At 41.2% G+C, this 16,262-nt stretch overlaps 2 protein-coding genes across 6 annotated transcripts in view; both read right to left on the reverse strand.

The window, feature by feature from the left end:
* Window positions 1-817: 817 nt before the first annotated feature.
* On the reverse strand, window positions 818-7,845 carry LOC120747321 (serine/threonine-protein kinase pim-1-like). Of its 4 annotated transcripts, none has more exons than XM_040053105.1 (11): window positions 7,562-7,845; window positions 7,229-7,302; window positions 6,146-6,325; window positions 3,583-3,825; window positions 3,296-3,448; window positions 3,080-3,174; window positions 2,911-2,958; window positions 2,589-2,807; window positions 1,652-1,832; window positions 1,395-1,565; window positions 818-1,305 (listed from the first exon to the last, which is right to left on the reverse strand). In XM_040053105.1, the coding sequence occupies exons 1-11, from the start codon at window positions 7,576-7,578 to the stop codon at window positions 1,214-1,216; spliced, it is 1,473 nt and encodes a 490-aa protein (XP_039909039.1). In that variant the 5' UTR covers window positions 7,579-7,845; the 3' UTR covers window positions 818-1,213. The 4 variants fall into 4 exon arrangements, with proteins under 4 accessions (XP_039909039.1, XP_039909040.1, XP_039909041.1 ...); XM_040053106.1 differs by having other exon boundaries at window positions 6,146-6,271; window positions 7,562-7,843; XM_040053107.1 differs by lacking the exon at window positions 6,146-6,325 and having other exon boundaries at window positions 7,562-7,841.
* Window positions 7,846-11,807: 3,962 nt separating this feature from the next.
* The window catches only part of tle5 (TLE family member 5, transcriptional modulator), a 53,608-nt gene continuing 49,153 nt past the window's right edge, over window positions 11,808-16,262 (reverse strand). The window contains exon 7 of one of the 2 annotated variants that reach the window (XM_040052748.1): window positions 11,808-15,616. In XM_040052748.1, coding sequence (XP_039908682.1) covers window positions 15,392-15,616 — 225 coding nt within the window. In that variant the 3' untranslated portion in view covers window positions 11,808-15,391. Of the gene's footprint in view, window positions 15,620-16,262 lie in introns of both variants that reach the window. The other variant, XM_040052747.1, reaches the window with a different exon arrangement.

Raw genomic sequence — 16,262 nt, forward strand, 5'->3', positions numbered from 1 at the left:
AGCACCGTGTCAGATTTTAACCGTTTTTGAAATAAATAATGAGTCTCAGGTATGCTCATTTCCTGCTCCGTGTTTTTATTGATGGATTCTACTGGAGTTGCTTTGTATGACTCACAGTTTCCCTTCTATTACATTTTTAAGCCAACTTCTTTCTGATTGGCCGCCGCTTGCAAGCAAAAGGTATAAACAGGAAGTGGGTGGAGCAGTGTGAGCGAGATCCCTATGTTGAGTATATACGCTCTTACTAATATTATACTGGGCTGTGTTTGACTCATGTGCTGCACAAAGCCTGACTTTCAAGATCGGATACCACAATATATATGTGGCAGAATTTAAGGACAAGCATAACAAGTGTGCCTTTAAAAGTTCATGCTGGTTACATCTCAGCATCACAACAAATGTGAGCGGCTTTTGTCTGGTTGTGACTCTCTCTCATTTATACAAAGTATAATGTATCTCAAACCACCCCCAACCCTGCACTCCTAACCCTCCCGCCGCCTCGATACATTGCCGGGCTGGGCTCCTTTAAAGACAGAACATTACTAGATTGTGGTTTTAATTAAAATGTAGCCTTTGACAATGCTGAACACATGAGAAGCTACTTTTAGGCATATCACCCAATTTGTAATATTGCTAAACATTTCTTAAGGCAGACAAGTTATGCTGGCTGGGTCAGTGTCATTTTTGTTGTAATTGATGTCTGGTTTGTTCTGTTCCCTAGTGATGGGTAGGGATGGGTACCAGTATCCGGTGCCATAAAGGCACCGGTTCTGACATAATCCTTGAAATAGTAATAACACAGTATCCTCAGCAAAGATGAATTAAACAAGTTTTATTTTAATGGAAGTTTACTTCAAGTCTTCAGATTTTTACTGTCTTTTATTTGATTACTTTAAAGTATATGATTACATTAGAGTAATTAAATAAAGACAGTTCTGATGGAGCTCCTGACCCAGCCCAAGCTCTCTATGAAGACGAGGAAAAACTCCCCTGGGGGGGTCAGATTGACGGGAAGAAACCTCGGGAAAGCCCATTCAAAGAGAGATCCCCTTTCCTGGGATGGCTGGGGGGGTTACAGGAATTCCAAAACACTGAAATTTAAAGTGGGCCAATTAAAAAAAATATTTCCTGAAAAAAAGCAAGGTAATTCATACATCACACATAAATGATAACGTCTGAATTGTGTGTGTTTGTGTGTGTGTGTGTGACATGCTTATCTCAGCCAAGTGTGATGCTGTAGGTCCTCCAGCGTCGGCCGCGTCTCCGGGACTTTGGTTAAACACGCGTCCAAGAAATCCCGGCAGTCTGGAAAGAAAGGAAAGAGAAAAAACATGAAGATGATAGTTCCAGTGGTCCAAGCCATCAGTCAGTCTTGAAGTGTGACGTTTTCTTACTTTTGGACAGATGTCTCTTGAATTTCAGGCGCTTTTTGAGGAAGCTCGTGGTGTCAAAGTCCCCCGCATGAAGCGCTTCGTACAGAACCACTCCCATTTGCCATACCGTGGTGGGTCCACACCTGTAGCAACTGCGCCCGTACCACTCGGGAGGGGAGTAAATTTCTGTACCTAATAAACAGACACAATTGCAATTTCTTCTAAAACAAAAGGCGAAAATTGTGACATCTGTGAAGAGCAAGAGCAGAATATGTTACCATAGAAGAGGCGGTACTGCGACCGCTCCTTAAAAAAGCAGCTCAGGCCAAAGTCGATGATACGAACACGCGGTACATCTGAGCCGGTCTCAATTAGAATGTTCTCACTCTTGATGTCCCGGTGAAAGATGTGTCTATCCTCCAGGTGCTTCGCAGCATCAACCAGCTGCTTCAGAATGACCTGGAAATAGAGCAGGGCGATATGACCAAAAATATTTATCACGATATACATTTGAAAAGTTGCGATAACGATATAACTGACGATATAACTGACACTAGACAAAATACTTTACAACTCCACAACTTTATTAGTGCAAAAAACCCCATCAATGTATTTTCACTTAAACAAGCAGCTGTTTTTTTATGTCCGTTAAAGTTATATAAAAATGTAACAGTGCAAATTCCTCGCTGACAGTTTAACCAAAAGGCATTTCCAGTGGAAATTGGCCGACATATCCTCAGCATAACCATGTATAATATCCACAAAACTTAAAAAGAGGTTATACACGCACAATACGGTAATATAATGTTGAGGTGCAGTACGTATCACTCCGCCAGGCGCATGCCTACGATAGCCGTAACGCTCCGACAATCCATCGAGCGGTGCGGCTTTGCAGCTTAGCAAAGTCGCCGTGTACATAAAATCGTTTTGAGGTCAGTAAACACAACCAGAATTCATGCGGCGTCACCGCCATGTGCGTATGTAAACAAAGGCACTGCGCATGTGCGTTTTACCCATATTCTATCGCCATATTTCATTTTCCTATCGTTGCCCAAAATTACACCGGTATTACCATGAACGGTATGATATAGCCCAGCCCTACCTGGAAACGATGAAAAAGACAATAATCAATCAATGGGTTAATGTTTCTCTAACACTCTGTGCTTTGATTGAATGATGTACAGTCTAAGACTCTTCTAAGGCAAGTCAACTTGCCTTGGCCTTGTCCTCTGGCAAAAATCCTCCATTTTCTTCTATGTATTTATCCAGGTCCACAGCGGGGACAGGTCTCTCCATCACCAGGATCAGCTCTCTGCCAAAGTCAAACCACTCCAACAGAGACACTGGGGCTGATGTTTCCACTGATCCATCTGCTTCAGCTGCAAGCTTCAGCATGATGGCGACTTCCACCGACACGTTCTTCCCGTTATCATCCTGAAATATTTCAACAAAGTGGATGATGAGGCACAGACGTTCCACAGCTGAACGCTGCATGCAATCCACTAATGTAAAAACAATTCAAGTCTTGCACATTTACCTTCACTTTGCAGTACACGTTCCCCCTTGGGATGTGTTTGATGGCCACCTAAAAGACACAGGGCATTGATGAGCATTTCCTCAGTATGACTTAAAGGTGTAAAACAGCTTACGATATTATCCCTTATCTGCGTTACTGCCTGTCTTACTACCACCATCTGAACACTTACTGGTAAATGATCCTTTATGCGGTAGCCAGCAAACACTGCTCCGCATCCTCCTTCTCCAAGCCGCTGCTCCTCCACGTATCTCGCTTGGAAGTCACCTAAACAGACAAACACAAATTGGGTTTTACTACAGCTGTCACACAAATTACTCTCTGCTGTACCCTAAATGTTCATTTTGCTCTTCACCTGAATATAAAAGCCAAGCTGCTTGCTACTTACGTTTCTGTTCAGCCACTGACTTTTTGGCAACAGTTTTAGTTTTGTCCTGGTCCACTTTCTTTTTCTTAGGTGGGTCCCTGGTGTCTCCCGCAGCTTTCCTTTTGCCAGCCTTTTTGTTTTTACTGCAGCTCTCTGAAATCTCTATGCTGCAGTCTGCAGATGTGGAAAACACCAAAAGCACGTCAGCTTATTAGATAATAGACACAAATATCTCCCAAACACTAATATCTTCAAACTAGCAACCAGATGTACACTTAATCTACCCCTCACTCAACTAATTAGCCTACCTTTACCAGTGTCCAACCAGGAAGATGCCTGCCCCTTGTCACCGCTCACATGGTCAAGAAGTTTACGCTTCTTTGTTGTATTGGCTGTCCCCGCTTCATCTTGTTGGACCTTTCGCTTGACTCCCCTGACCACATGAGCATCTGAGCTGGTGGAAGGACCAGCCTGCTCAGAGACCCTCCTTCTTTTTATGGGGGTCGTTTTTTCAGGACTGGCCTTTCTTTTAGCCATCCTGCTCTTACAATCTATAAACAACAACAACAACACATTAGTGAAAAAGAGCGCTCGACATCAGGACTAGAAGGATTTTGATGTCACTGAATTTTAAATTAGTATTGCTTACAATATAATAACAAGTTTATCCTTTTGATAAAAAACACACCAACACGAGTCCATACTAGGTCTACTAAGTCTAGATACTGATGACACTTGTTGCTCTGTTTTCACTGCTCAGTCCAAGAATAAACTTGTCACATTATTTTACCAAAAGACAAAGTGCCCCAGTAACCTTTCTTTGATTAGACATGTTGCACTTAGGTTAGTTTCAATCAAAACCAAGATTTAAATCCTCTAAAAATGAATCGTTTTATACACAGAGCCTCAACATTGTTAGAAATGTAGATTCTGTTATTTGGGGGATTTTTTTTTTTTTTTACTTACTTTGATCTCCTGGATCTTTCTTATCTGTCTCAGTCGTAACTTTTCTTGTTTCCTTTTTCATCTTAATTTTTTGAGAACTTTTAAAATAGAAAATGTCACCTTAATGAGTGAATAGTCCTTCAAATGTCTGGATGCTTGACTTTTCTAACTAACTTTTCTAACTTCTAACTGTATAAGTCAGTTCTGTAAGTGAGCTTTAAAAGTAAACTCCGGAGACTATGGCAACACAACATTAGAACCTTGCCTTTTAGTGACATCACTAAAAGGCAGTGTGTCCCAAGTAGTTTAAAGAAAAACACTCTGGCAGACAAAGCCATAATATTTCATATAATTCAGTAATTTCACATTAAACTTTCTTTCATTATCCTTTCATTATTTGTTTAACCCTTTAAGACCTACCACAGAACCAAGTCCGCCAGAGCTTACTTTATATTTTTACATGCTGTAGTGCCATTTTTGGGAGCATTTCAAGTTGCTATACATCAATACAACTGTTATAGCCCATATTTTAATAATATGTATGCATTAAGTCCATAGTAACTACATTAAAACAAAAAAGTGCAATAAACTACAAAAAAATTGAAAATCGTTTTTGGTTTTTTTACATATATTTCTACTTGGAGAAATTTAAGAGGCTTATCCCTCAAAACTTTAAATACAAAAAAGTTGCAAAAAATAGTTGACAACAACAGGAAATTTATTTTGAGTGTCTTCATAGTTTTATTTTTGAGATACACCAATTTTTATATACTGCAGGAAAAACGAAAAACAATCCTATGATGCAAATTTGCAAAGAAAACAGCAGGTGCATCAAAATAAACTATTTAAGCAGTGCAATTCGAGTTCTAAGCATCCCAGCAACTATTCAGAAAAGCATAAAGTCAAACATGACTTATAAAAACACCAGTATAGGCTTTTAAGGCCTACAAGTAAAAAACTACATTTTCCGCGAAAATGACGTTACTTCCGGTTTCGGGCAGGAAATGGTGGACATGCGATCGTTCGCGCTGACGTCTGTTTCAATGTGGGAAGTGTTACGAACAGCTGATCAGATCGGCAAAGCGTGTTTCTGGAATATTATGTTTTTGTTCCTGCAAGCGCTTTTTATGCAATTTTTGCAAAGCTTTATGTGGAAGGAAACCGTGACTTAGGACAAGCTGATGGCATAAGATGTAAGTACAACTCCTCCGGTTTCATATGCAAAAAAAAATTATTGCGCTAGTTTATGCGGTTGCAGTGCTACTGGGATTTAAAAATAGTTACGCAAAAAAGAGCGTGCCCGCTCCGACTGGCTTCAAAGGGTTAAAGACTTGATGTGTGGATGCTACTATGAAGACTTCTAGTTGAGCAAACACTAATAAACACTGACTAGTTTATCTGAGATAAAATATAACACTTTTTTATTAAGTCAGTGTTAACTCTTTTTTTTTTCTGTTAGGATCATTCAATAGTACAAAGCGAGGGTAGGCCAACGCAGCAGGAAGTGATCATCAATTTCTATCACTTTGTCAAAGGCTGAGCGTAGGGTGTCACCAGTGGAAAATCTTCTGTGGGGCGAATCATCGGAATCGGCGTCGGACAACCCTGCATCACCGCTGAGCGCCACGCAGACACTACACACTACTTAATATCGTGATCAGAACCCCACATACTGCCCCAAAAGTTTATTAAATCCCTGCCAATGTGTTCCTAAAATTAGAGGACGCCACAGGTACAAACTGCCTGCAGCCTTTATTCCATGTGTTTTGTCTGTGAATGCCCCCATGTACACATGTAACCTCCACCCACTGCAACACCAATAATGTCCCGGGGCAAAGCGGGGTTTGGTGAACCAGGAGCTGTGTGCAGCCCGTGTCCACCAAAGCCTGGTGTATACCCCCTTGACACCTTATTAGAATGCTGTACCTCCATGACTGCCTGGCATGCTCTGCTCCTTCTGCCCTGGCAACCAGATGATCCTCAGCCAGGGTGGCTTGCTGGTTGACGGCAGGGAACCCCTCGGGTGGGCCATTTTGTCCAGCAAACCAATGACTGTAGAAAACATGGATGATCTAACAGTTCTCCAAAAGTACATAAAGTACTTACCTAAAAAGTAGTTAATGTCATGTTGCATTTATTTATTATTATTACATTGTTTTACAGCAGCTAAATAAAAACCATCATCTTAACTACATGTTTTGTTTTTTTGTTCTTTGTTGTTGTTGTTGTTGTTGTTTTGCAGTTGTCCTGTAGGTGATGGTGTAGCACAGAGACTGAACTAGTGGCTAGCTAACATAAGGAGGATGTACTTGAAATGTACTGTACTTGAAACTTGCATCTCATCTTTGCAGCGTTCACTTTGAAGAGAATGTCTTTACCAAGGACTCACAGGTTAAGTAACTTTACAATTTTCATATTACAATATATAATTTTAGAGCATGATTACAGCTCTGCCATCTTGATTGAAAATTAAACACATCTGGAATATGAACAGCTGATCGGATCGGCAAAGCGTGTTTCTGGAATATTATGTTTTTGTTACTGCAAGCGCTTTTTATGCAATTTTTGCAAAGCTATATGTGGAAGGAAACCGTGACCTAGGACGAGCTGATGGCATAAGATGTAAGTACAACTCTGATTTCATATGCAAAAAAAATTATTGCGCTAGCTTACGCGGTTCCCGGTTCTACAGGGATTTAAAAATAGTTACGCAAAACAGAGCGTGCCTGCTCCGACCGACTTTAAAGGGTTAAACATGTAACAATCGAATTGCATCTTTCCATTGCCAGCCATCTCATTTTGTACAAATCCAGCCAACTCTTCCAAGTTTGTGTATTTTGTGTATCCCATCAGTGGCAAGTTTCTTAAAGGAGAGGTAGTAGCTGCTCCACCATAGGACCAGTAGGACCTCCAGCACACAATGAACACTTAATTAACATTAACACATTTATTAAAACACAATTTTAAACAATAACCCTTTTCTTTTAGTGTGTTTCAATTTGTTCCTACCGCTCCATTGGAACGGTGTACTATCCAGTAACAGCATCCAGCTGGCAGAAGCATACACCTGCAGCAAGGAGAATCTACCAGGCAGGATAGCGCAGCGGAGTCATCAGATGAGGATTATCATGAAGTGGTTCATCCAGCAGGACCAGGATACCAAAAGGGGCGGGAAAAAACACAGAAAGCATAGTCATGACTAACTCAGTGTCACTAACAGCTCATCTAGCAGTCTTAACATCATAAAGATACAGGCTGGCCCATATAAAAAATATTAACAGAAAAAATAAATGCTGTTAACCAAATTTTCTTAGGCAAAAACACATAATCTTGATATTTGACCTTGTATCAGCCGCCATATTGGAAAGGTAGCCAGGTTTCCTTAGCTGCTAGCTTGCTAACAGTCTGCTATCCAGCCCGGTAATAACTTCATTCACATATTTTACAACATTCAGCTTTCTTCCTTAACAAAAACATCGCAGTTGTGGATTTGAATCTCGCTGCAGCATAATAAGACCCAGAACATTCAATTTGAACATGTGCTGCAAGCTAACTCCCCAGAGGAGTTCATGCAATGGCCAATGCCCGTCGGATTCGGCTCATGACTTCTCTGTCTAACAACACATTAAAACATCAGTTTCAAGTACAAATGTACAAATGGTTGGTTTTTTGTACTGTTTTCATCAATAAATCTCAGCAACAAAGGACCTACACCCATGTGTGTTGATTTCTCCCTAAGATGGCAAACTGAAACACTCCAAGTTGGTGACTTTTGGAGATTTATTTCCCTGGATGATTGAGAATGCTTCAAGATGAAACACAAAAGGAAGTAAGTTCACAGCTCCCCTCCCTCCAGAATTCCCAGGTAACAACCTAATATACATATGAATGACTAGCCAATTTAGCTTCCACTTGGCTGAAGCTAAAGCTTAGCTAAAAGCCTACCAGCCATTTGACTGCTCTTTGGCTTTTAAAGGTTGAAAGGTAGAAGCCTGGCAGTGCTAGTGTTAAATAAATGTAGCTCAGCGGCCGGCACTGGCCTGCATCGCCAAGCACCATTAACAACAAATAGCAGCATATTGCTGTCCTAGCTCTGAGTCTTTTATGTGTGCTAGTGAGGAGAGGAGCTATAAGGGACCAAAGACTGACTTTCTCCAGCATGGACTGCTAAAATCTAAAAGTTTTTTTTTTTTAAATGGCATGTTTTGTTTGCTTTTGTCGTCCTGAGATAGCACTGAGGAATATGCTACAATGGGGATCTTTTCATGGGATTTGTTCACATAATATGACACCAACTTTATCCTTTAAAGTGCCACTAATTAAACAACCTCAGTAAGAATGTGGCACTTTTTTCCCCAATGGGGTTTAGAAAGGGGAGGGGAGGGGAAGAAATAAAAAAATAAAAAATAAAAAAAAACACTGGATGAGAGAGATGCGCGCCTCCTCTGCTGCCTGTGTAGCTTCTTGTGAGGAATGTGTGAATCCTCAGACAGAAAGAGGAAAAAATAGGGCACTTTCATATTTATTTAAGTGTCAGATCCAGAGCCGTCTGCAGGGAGACAGAATAAGAGGAAAGGGAGGAAGAGGGGAGGAAGGGCTGCAACCACAGGAACTCAGAGGGCTCACAAGCCTTCCTCTCCCTCATCTCTGAAAACACACACACTCACACATCTAGCCGCTTGGACACACAGTGAGGAAGGCAACCAGAGGGAGACGGTGACAGGGAGGAAAAAGAGAAAACAGACTGAGGAGGAAATGAGAAAGAAACCAATGTAATTTTGCACAAAGAAAAACAAAAATCCACTGGATGTGCATCCACCTGAATGGACCAGGAGGAGTGGTGAATGCAGCAAACCAAGTTAGGGCTCAAACCTGATCAACAGAGCATCCAAATGGGGATATTGTACAGGCGCCAAGCGGGGTCGTGATCCGCTGCCTCCGAGATGTAACATCAAATCTGGACGCACACAGTGCAGAATAGATAAAATCTCATCATTGCAGTCTTAAGAACAGGAAGCTTCCCCTCCTATGTGACACAAACACAGGAGCGCATGTGAGAATACCTCAGAGCAATTACCTGCCGGGTTCACCTCAGTGGGAAAAGGGCTGGTAAACGTAAATCAACACTTCCTCCTGGTGGATCTGACGTGAACTACAGCCACCCTGGGGCGGTCAGAAGACATCAGGACACGTTTAAATGAATAATTCCGGGTCTGGAAAAAACCTCAAACATCGCTGATCTTAAAACACTGAGTGCTCTCTTATCTAGGCTTTGGAGTTAGACCCTAAAATTTAAAAGATGGGTGATTCACTCGTATGTTGAGTTTTTTAGTGCCACTATAAAGAACATCTGCGCTGGCGTGATGAGTAACAGTTTCCCAAAGACACGCACAAGCTCAAGTTTAAGCTGAAACACTCGAGAGAGATTTGATTAATCTGCACATTAATCAGCCATGCCAGCGTTTGGGTTTTTAATCGGTCTCTCTGAATGGTGGCAAAAGAGCACTTCAGTATCATGAAGTGAAACTGATTTAAAAATATATCACTGGCTCTGCATCTTTCATCCAATTAAAAAAAACAAGTTGCCCATGTTCCAAATAATATGTTACCTTGTGAAGTGTGCTTCATGGGCGTATGCTGTAATTAAAGTAGGATCGAGTGGGATCTATTGGCAGAGATCACAACCGTGATTTTTTTTTAGAGCTGAAATTAAAAATTGTTAGGTTTGTGTTACCTTAAAATAAATAAGACTTTCACTGTCACCTGTCTAAAGTGGCATAAATCTAGAAAGGGGGTTTTGGGTTATTCTTATTTTTAGGAGTCAGTGTTGCTACACCTGCACACTTGGAAAAGCAACGGTATTCACCTGATCACAGCGTGCATATTTCCTAATAATCAATCCATCCCTCCATTTGTCCTTATCCAGTCACGAGCCTGAACAGAGATTATCTGACCTCCCTCTCTCAGGCCTCAAGCTCTTTGTGGGGATACTAAGGTGGTCCCAGGTCAGCCAAGAGAAGAAACATGTCCCGGATCCACCCTAGGGTTCCCCTCACAGTGGGGCATACCTGAAAAACCTCACTTACCCTGCAATAACATTTTCTTTGTAACTTTTTGGGGTGTGAGTGGTGCAGCAGCCAGCCAAGCTAGGGATTGGTTATTGTTAATGTTGATTGCAAAATTTTCAGTCTGCAAGTTCACACTCGAACGCTGAGATAACCAGGAAGCAACGATTCTTCCATCCTGCCAGCAATAAGCAGAAAAAGGACAAAAAAATGTTGGAAGCCCACAAGAGCCACTCTTCCCAGTCAGGAGACGGTGTGCATCAAGTCAAAGACGAGCGAGACTTTGTTTATGATTTGATTGACTTTATTTGTAAGGCACCAGAAGTCCTTCCTTACTGCAGAACATTTCATTTTATTTATAGTAAATGTTTGCTGTACGTTTTTTTTTTAGAGTTTCTTTTTCGTTTGTTTAAATGAAGCTATGATTTCAGACACAAAACTTTTTTTTTTTTTTGCCAAAGTACACACTTTTAGGTTTTACATTATACACAAAATAAGTATTTAAAAAAAGACCTTTACAAAGCTCAAAACGCTTACAATGCTTCACGCTATGAGGGCAAAGAGGCGGCACAGGAGTCAAGGGGAGTGGGTGGGAGGGAGGGAGTGTTAGGGTGGTGGGAGGGGGGAGAAAAGGAAAGGGGGATCAAAGGGTGAAAAGGTCAACATACTGCAGTTTCCCTCCCCCCTGGTGTCACATCAGTTTTGTAACACAATAGCACAAGAATCATCCAGGACAGACAAGAGAAGATGCAGCCATATACACATAAAGCTTTCTATGTATAACTGTATACAGAGGCGAGCACCTCCAACTACTTCAACAAATACATAGAATTTCATTTGTACGTCTAAAACGTCAGCCTTGCAAATCTCCCTCTAGCTCATATCGATTAATATTTAAAAACGAAGAAAAGGGGGGAGGAAAGGAACGAGTGCATCGATCACAGAAAGTTTGGATCAAACATTCTTTAAAAAGAAAAAAAAAAATGTCTCCACTAGAAAGAAATCAATCTCAGTTCCCCCGCAGACATGCATTGATGTGTGTGTGTGTTCTGCTTTGTCTACACGCTCTGCATTTCACTACAACAAGTACAGTATGTATGCAACTAGATACATACAGTATGCAGCTAGATGGGAGGACGACGTGCCGCGAGCTTAATTCACAAGCAAGGTAGCATGTTAGCTTTAGTTGTAAGAACAGCAACGCATTTCATCTGGTTTAGCATCGACTACGGGATCTGTACAAGTGTTTATACACACCTTGTTTTATGTATTCACATACATACACAACAATGGGGATCATTGAAAGAGTCCACCAGCAAATGCCATCAACAGTTTATCACCTGAACCTTTAGAAGACGGAGGCTTTTATTCTGAAAGTCCCTCATATGTATTTTCACTTTTGGATATCAAACGTGCACGTTCGCCGATCTCTTTGAAGGGTACTTCTGCAATAAAAATGTGCTTTATCATCAAACCGGAGACCATTCTGAGCTTATTTTCCCCCAAATGAAAGGAGCAGGTTGTTTTTTTTAAAATACATATACAGCTCGAGATGGCTACACTCAATGAAGCCATTCAGAGATGAAAAGAGAGGAGGTCAAGACAGGTGTACGTGCTTTTAAGTGTGGTTCGACATTTTCAAAGTATACGTGGTACCTCTCAAATTGCATGTCATCTTTTTGAAAGCAGACATTTCGCCCATTCGCACTTCTGTTGCCTGACAAATCCCCGGGACAGTAAAAAAGAAACTCCAATATATCCAAAAAGCAAACAAATTCAACCCAAACATGATGAAGAACGCAATGTAGTCTCTATTCTTTTTTTGTTTTTTAACTATAGACAAATTTTCAGTCCTATTTTGCATTTTTTTTTTGGTGTTATAAATGCGCACTGGGTATAAAAATTGGTCTACTTCCACTATTTATTAATTTGCACTGATACTTTTCACAGCAGAGATTTTGACTTGTACTAACAGGAAGAATATCTGTGTTACTGATATAAATTACAGCTCTGGTCAATTTAAATTTCCCACTAAGCAATGACAGTATGATAGCATGAACAGTACTTAACAGCTCAATGGAAGTCATTAATTCTACTATTTACACCTTAACTTACTGGGACATGTCAAAATGTCTGAAGTGAAAACCACCGAACAAAAGATCCTGTCAAACTGGCTCTATACTACTTTACAACTAATAGTCTCCTAACTGACTGAGAATTTGGACTGTAATGCTATCATTATACAAATGTTCTTAATTAAATGCAACTTAAGATTTTCAGATGCTTCTAAAAGCGATCACTGATTATTCTCCTTACTAATAACATGAATTCTTGCCATGCTGGTTTAAAAAATAAATAAACAGAAGAGTTTATTAAAGAGCTGCAGATGTGTCTTCATTTCCTGTAATGACCAATTTTAGATCACAGTAAGGAACTGTATGTAATGCAAAAGACACTCTTTAATTTTAAAAAACAAAAAACAAACAGTATTTGGTGATATTATATTATGCTCCTCTCAGATCACAACCCTATTCCAAGAAGCAGGTTTAGCTAAAATTCAGAGTTTGTTAATCCTGAGAAATCAGATAGGAAATGATCGGATTCAATTCTGATCCGATGGCAGGCCTATGGTACAAACTTTTTTCTACGATTATATAGAGCGGCCCAACATAATTTTAGTTTTATTTATTTAACCTTTATGAGACTCAATATGTCACAAGCGACCTCTGCTTCAGACAGCATCATTAAAAATGGCTGCCTACTCTGACCAGCCTCCATGAAAATACCAACTCAGAGTTGCTGATCTGCTCAGTTTACAGTTAGAGTCTGACTTTAGTAAACCTGGTTCCCAGATTAGTGACCGGCTGGTTGTTGCGTTTGCTGCGTGGCATTCAAATCACGTGTGTTGCAGAGTGCCCTCTGTTGGACAAACTATGCAACGTCAACTACTACATTTTTTGCAGACCCCCACATGGAACAGAACTTTTTTTTTCCCTAAGAATTTGGTAAAAGATGCAGTGGGTATTTTAATAAAATAATCAACCACAACTTTAAAGCCATCTGCCTAACACTGAGTATGTTACCTTGCACCTCCAAAAAAGCTCCAACAGGTTGGTGCATGGAAACGAGACATCTGGGAATTGTCCTTTGGCGTCTGGCACCAGGACGGTGGTAGTAGATCCTCTGACCGGATAAAGACCTTCAGCAATGTGGCAGAGGTGCCGTTGCTCGTAATAACATCTAAAGGAAAGTCAAACCGGAAGATTCCGCAGCTGAACTTTGTATTGCAATGAGATCATCAATGTTGTGGTGGGCTGGCATAGTTTCGCCCAGCTTCCAGCAGACTCGAGGTCTAATCTGAAAACAACCAAGAGCGTACAGGACCTTTCTGTTTGAAGGGGGTGTTTTTGTTTAGTTTGGATTCATAGCAGCAGCTGTAGAATGCACTTGTGCTTCATTTGTGTGAATTACAGTAATGTAACTATATTCAATCATACTCAGTGCCCCATGTAGGCATTAAATCAACTGTATAATGCAGGATTAATCTGATATGTGCAAGATCTTTATGTGCAGTGAATCGTAGGGTATTTAAAAGTGAATTTACAGAGAGCCCGTGTTTTTGTTTCATGTTAGGATGGAGTCGTTCCATTTAGAGACCAAAATAAACCAAAGCAGACAACTTTTCGAGAACTGCATCACTGCAGTAATTGATGCCACCGGTCTAGTGTCTACTGTGCGTTAAGTTTGCACACTCAGACTGGATAAATAAGCCATTCCCTTTGTGACACAGTCTGCACTCTGTCATTGTCCTTGTTCTGCACAAGCCTGAACCAAGCGAGGAGGATGCTTCAAAGACACACGCTGCCCTCTGCTGTCAAACACACAACATGCACTCTTTCTCCCCTCAGTGTCTGCTCTGATATTAGTGCACATTAAAGAGGAAAAAGATGGTGGGAGGGTGTGGACGTGAAGTGGCGTTACTTCTCTTTGCTGCACGTTGTGCTACCTCAGCTCCGTTTAATGATGCCTTTCGGTTACGGTGCTGGGTGGATTTATCCAACGCACCTCACAGGGTCGGGCAAGGATCAAACGTCGGGGGGATTACTTATCGAGGTGGGTCTGTTATCTACTCTGACGCCTCTCAGCATTAAGTCGGATCTAAGATGCTTTTATTTTATATAAAATTAGGATTACTCACAAAATCTCCAATTTGCCCGGATGTCTTTTCATAACACCGATTCTCTTTAGAAGGCAGAGGTTTTTGATTAGAAAGTGAGTATAGCTTTTAAGCACGCTTCTGTCTTTAGCCGGGGCATTTTTTAAACAATTCTCTGATCTTTTATCAATCCAACATTTAAACTTTGAGCCCACTTTTATCTTAGAATGAATACACGCGAGGTGAAACACCATGAAATATCAACACTGCTGATCTCGGTGAGACCTTTATGTTGGGAAAATGAAGTTTTTAGGAATCCTGCGTTGCATCTGACAAGTTTTACAGCTTGCCAGCAAATCCAAGTGTTTAACAGTTTTTCTGTTAACACCTACGGAACAGTGCATTCAGTCTGACGGATCAGTCCTGTCTAACAAGGACCTATGAAAGAGGCAGAGGCAAGAGGTGGGAGGAAGACAGGGAGGAAGAGAGAGAGGCATGGAGAAGAAAGGAAAACACGGAAACGCAACAGGAATCAGAAGAGAGAGAAAAAGCAAGAGGGAGGCAGGAAGAAATAGAAAGTAGTCCTGATTTTCTTTTTTAAAAAAAAAGGGATAAATGTGGCTTAATCACATGCAAAAAAGAGAGAGAGAGAGAGAGAGAGCACTTGAAAATACAAGATACATAAGAGAGCGACAGTCTCATGGCTTAAAAAAAAAAAAAAAGATATAGAAACAACCCAACTATGGTGAATACCAGGATATAAGGTGGTATGTGCCAAAGACCTCCCAATAATGGGGTTGGCTAGGGGGTCGGAAGAGATGAAATTGAAGCCCATGTTAGGTAGTGTCAAAGAGAGGGAGACCTGGGGGAAAGGCTATAGGCCAAGTGGGCTTGAATCTAGGGATTCAGGTCTCTGGATAAAAACAGAGCTGAATAGGGCTGAAACACCATCTAATCAGACTTGTCTCCATCCTCCTCACGGTGGCTGTCGACTCCATCCCGCGATGCTTTCTCCTCCTTGGCCAGCTGGGCTTGAGACGCCAGCAGGGAAGAGAGGGAGAAGAGACCAGAGGAGGTGGTGACGGCAGGGAGGGTCGGCTGGCTCAGGCTCAGCGGCAGCGGAGTCATGGGCAGGGCCAGGCCCTGAAGCTGAGACAGCTGGTGAGCCTGGAGCTGCTGCTGCATGGAAAAGAATCAGACGCAACTTAGAGACAGTAGGATAGATCAAGCGCACAAAACACAGGACAGACCTATTATAGAACCACAGGTCATGTTTAATATATAACCCTTGAGGCACAAGCGCTAATAGTTTACAGACAACAGGATAGATGGAACGCACGTATCATAGCACATGCTCAGTAGAAGATACACATAGCTTATTTATAATAGATGCAGTTTTTAAGATGTATAAAAGCCTAAGAAAACAAGTGCAGACAAAGAGGTACCTGAGCACAGAACTGGAAAAAACAATATCATGGGATCGACATGCCTTTGATTTTAAAGTACAGAGAGATACATTGTTACTGCCACGCTTCTCTTTTACACACACCCAAAGGTGAGTTCATTTTTACAGCAGTTCCCTCTGACCTCTTATAATCGACACATAACTGCCCCCACTGATCCTCTAACTTTCTACATGATGCGACTAAAGTCAAAGCAAAAGATGTCTGAGGTTCTCAGTCATCCAGGTCATCGTAGTCGAAGGAGCTTGTAAAGAAAAGCGTCTGGACTTCTTTAAGCGTCTTCAAGCAACTTAAAGAAGTCCAGACGCTTTTCTTTACAAGCTCCTTTGAAAGCAAAAGATCCACCGACAACAGAACGC

This window comes from Simochromis diagramma, unplaced genomic scaffold (assembly GCF_900408965.1).
Source record: "Simochromis diagramma unplaced genomic scaffold, fSimDia1.1 OVJJ01000419.1, whole genome shotgun sequence".
Taxonomy (NCBI): domain Eukaryota; kingdom Metazoa; phylum Chordata; class Actinopteri; order Cichliformes; family Cichlidae; genus Simochromis; species Simochromis diagramma.

Bases quoted from the DNA above. Each gene is read 5' to 3' on its own strand.
- LOC120747321 (XM_040053105.1), bottom strand. The intron at 3,826-6,145 runs GTACAGCATTCT...TGTTGTTTATAG, and splicing joins CATGCCAGGCAGTCATGGAG to ATTGTAAGAGCAGGATGGCT. The intron at 3,175-3,295 runs GTAAGTAGCAAG...TTGTCTGTTTAG, and splicing joins GTCAGTGGCTGAACAGAAAC to GTGACTTCCAAGCGAGATAC.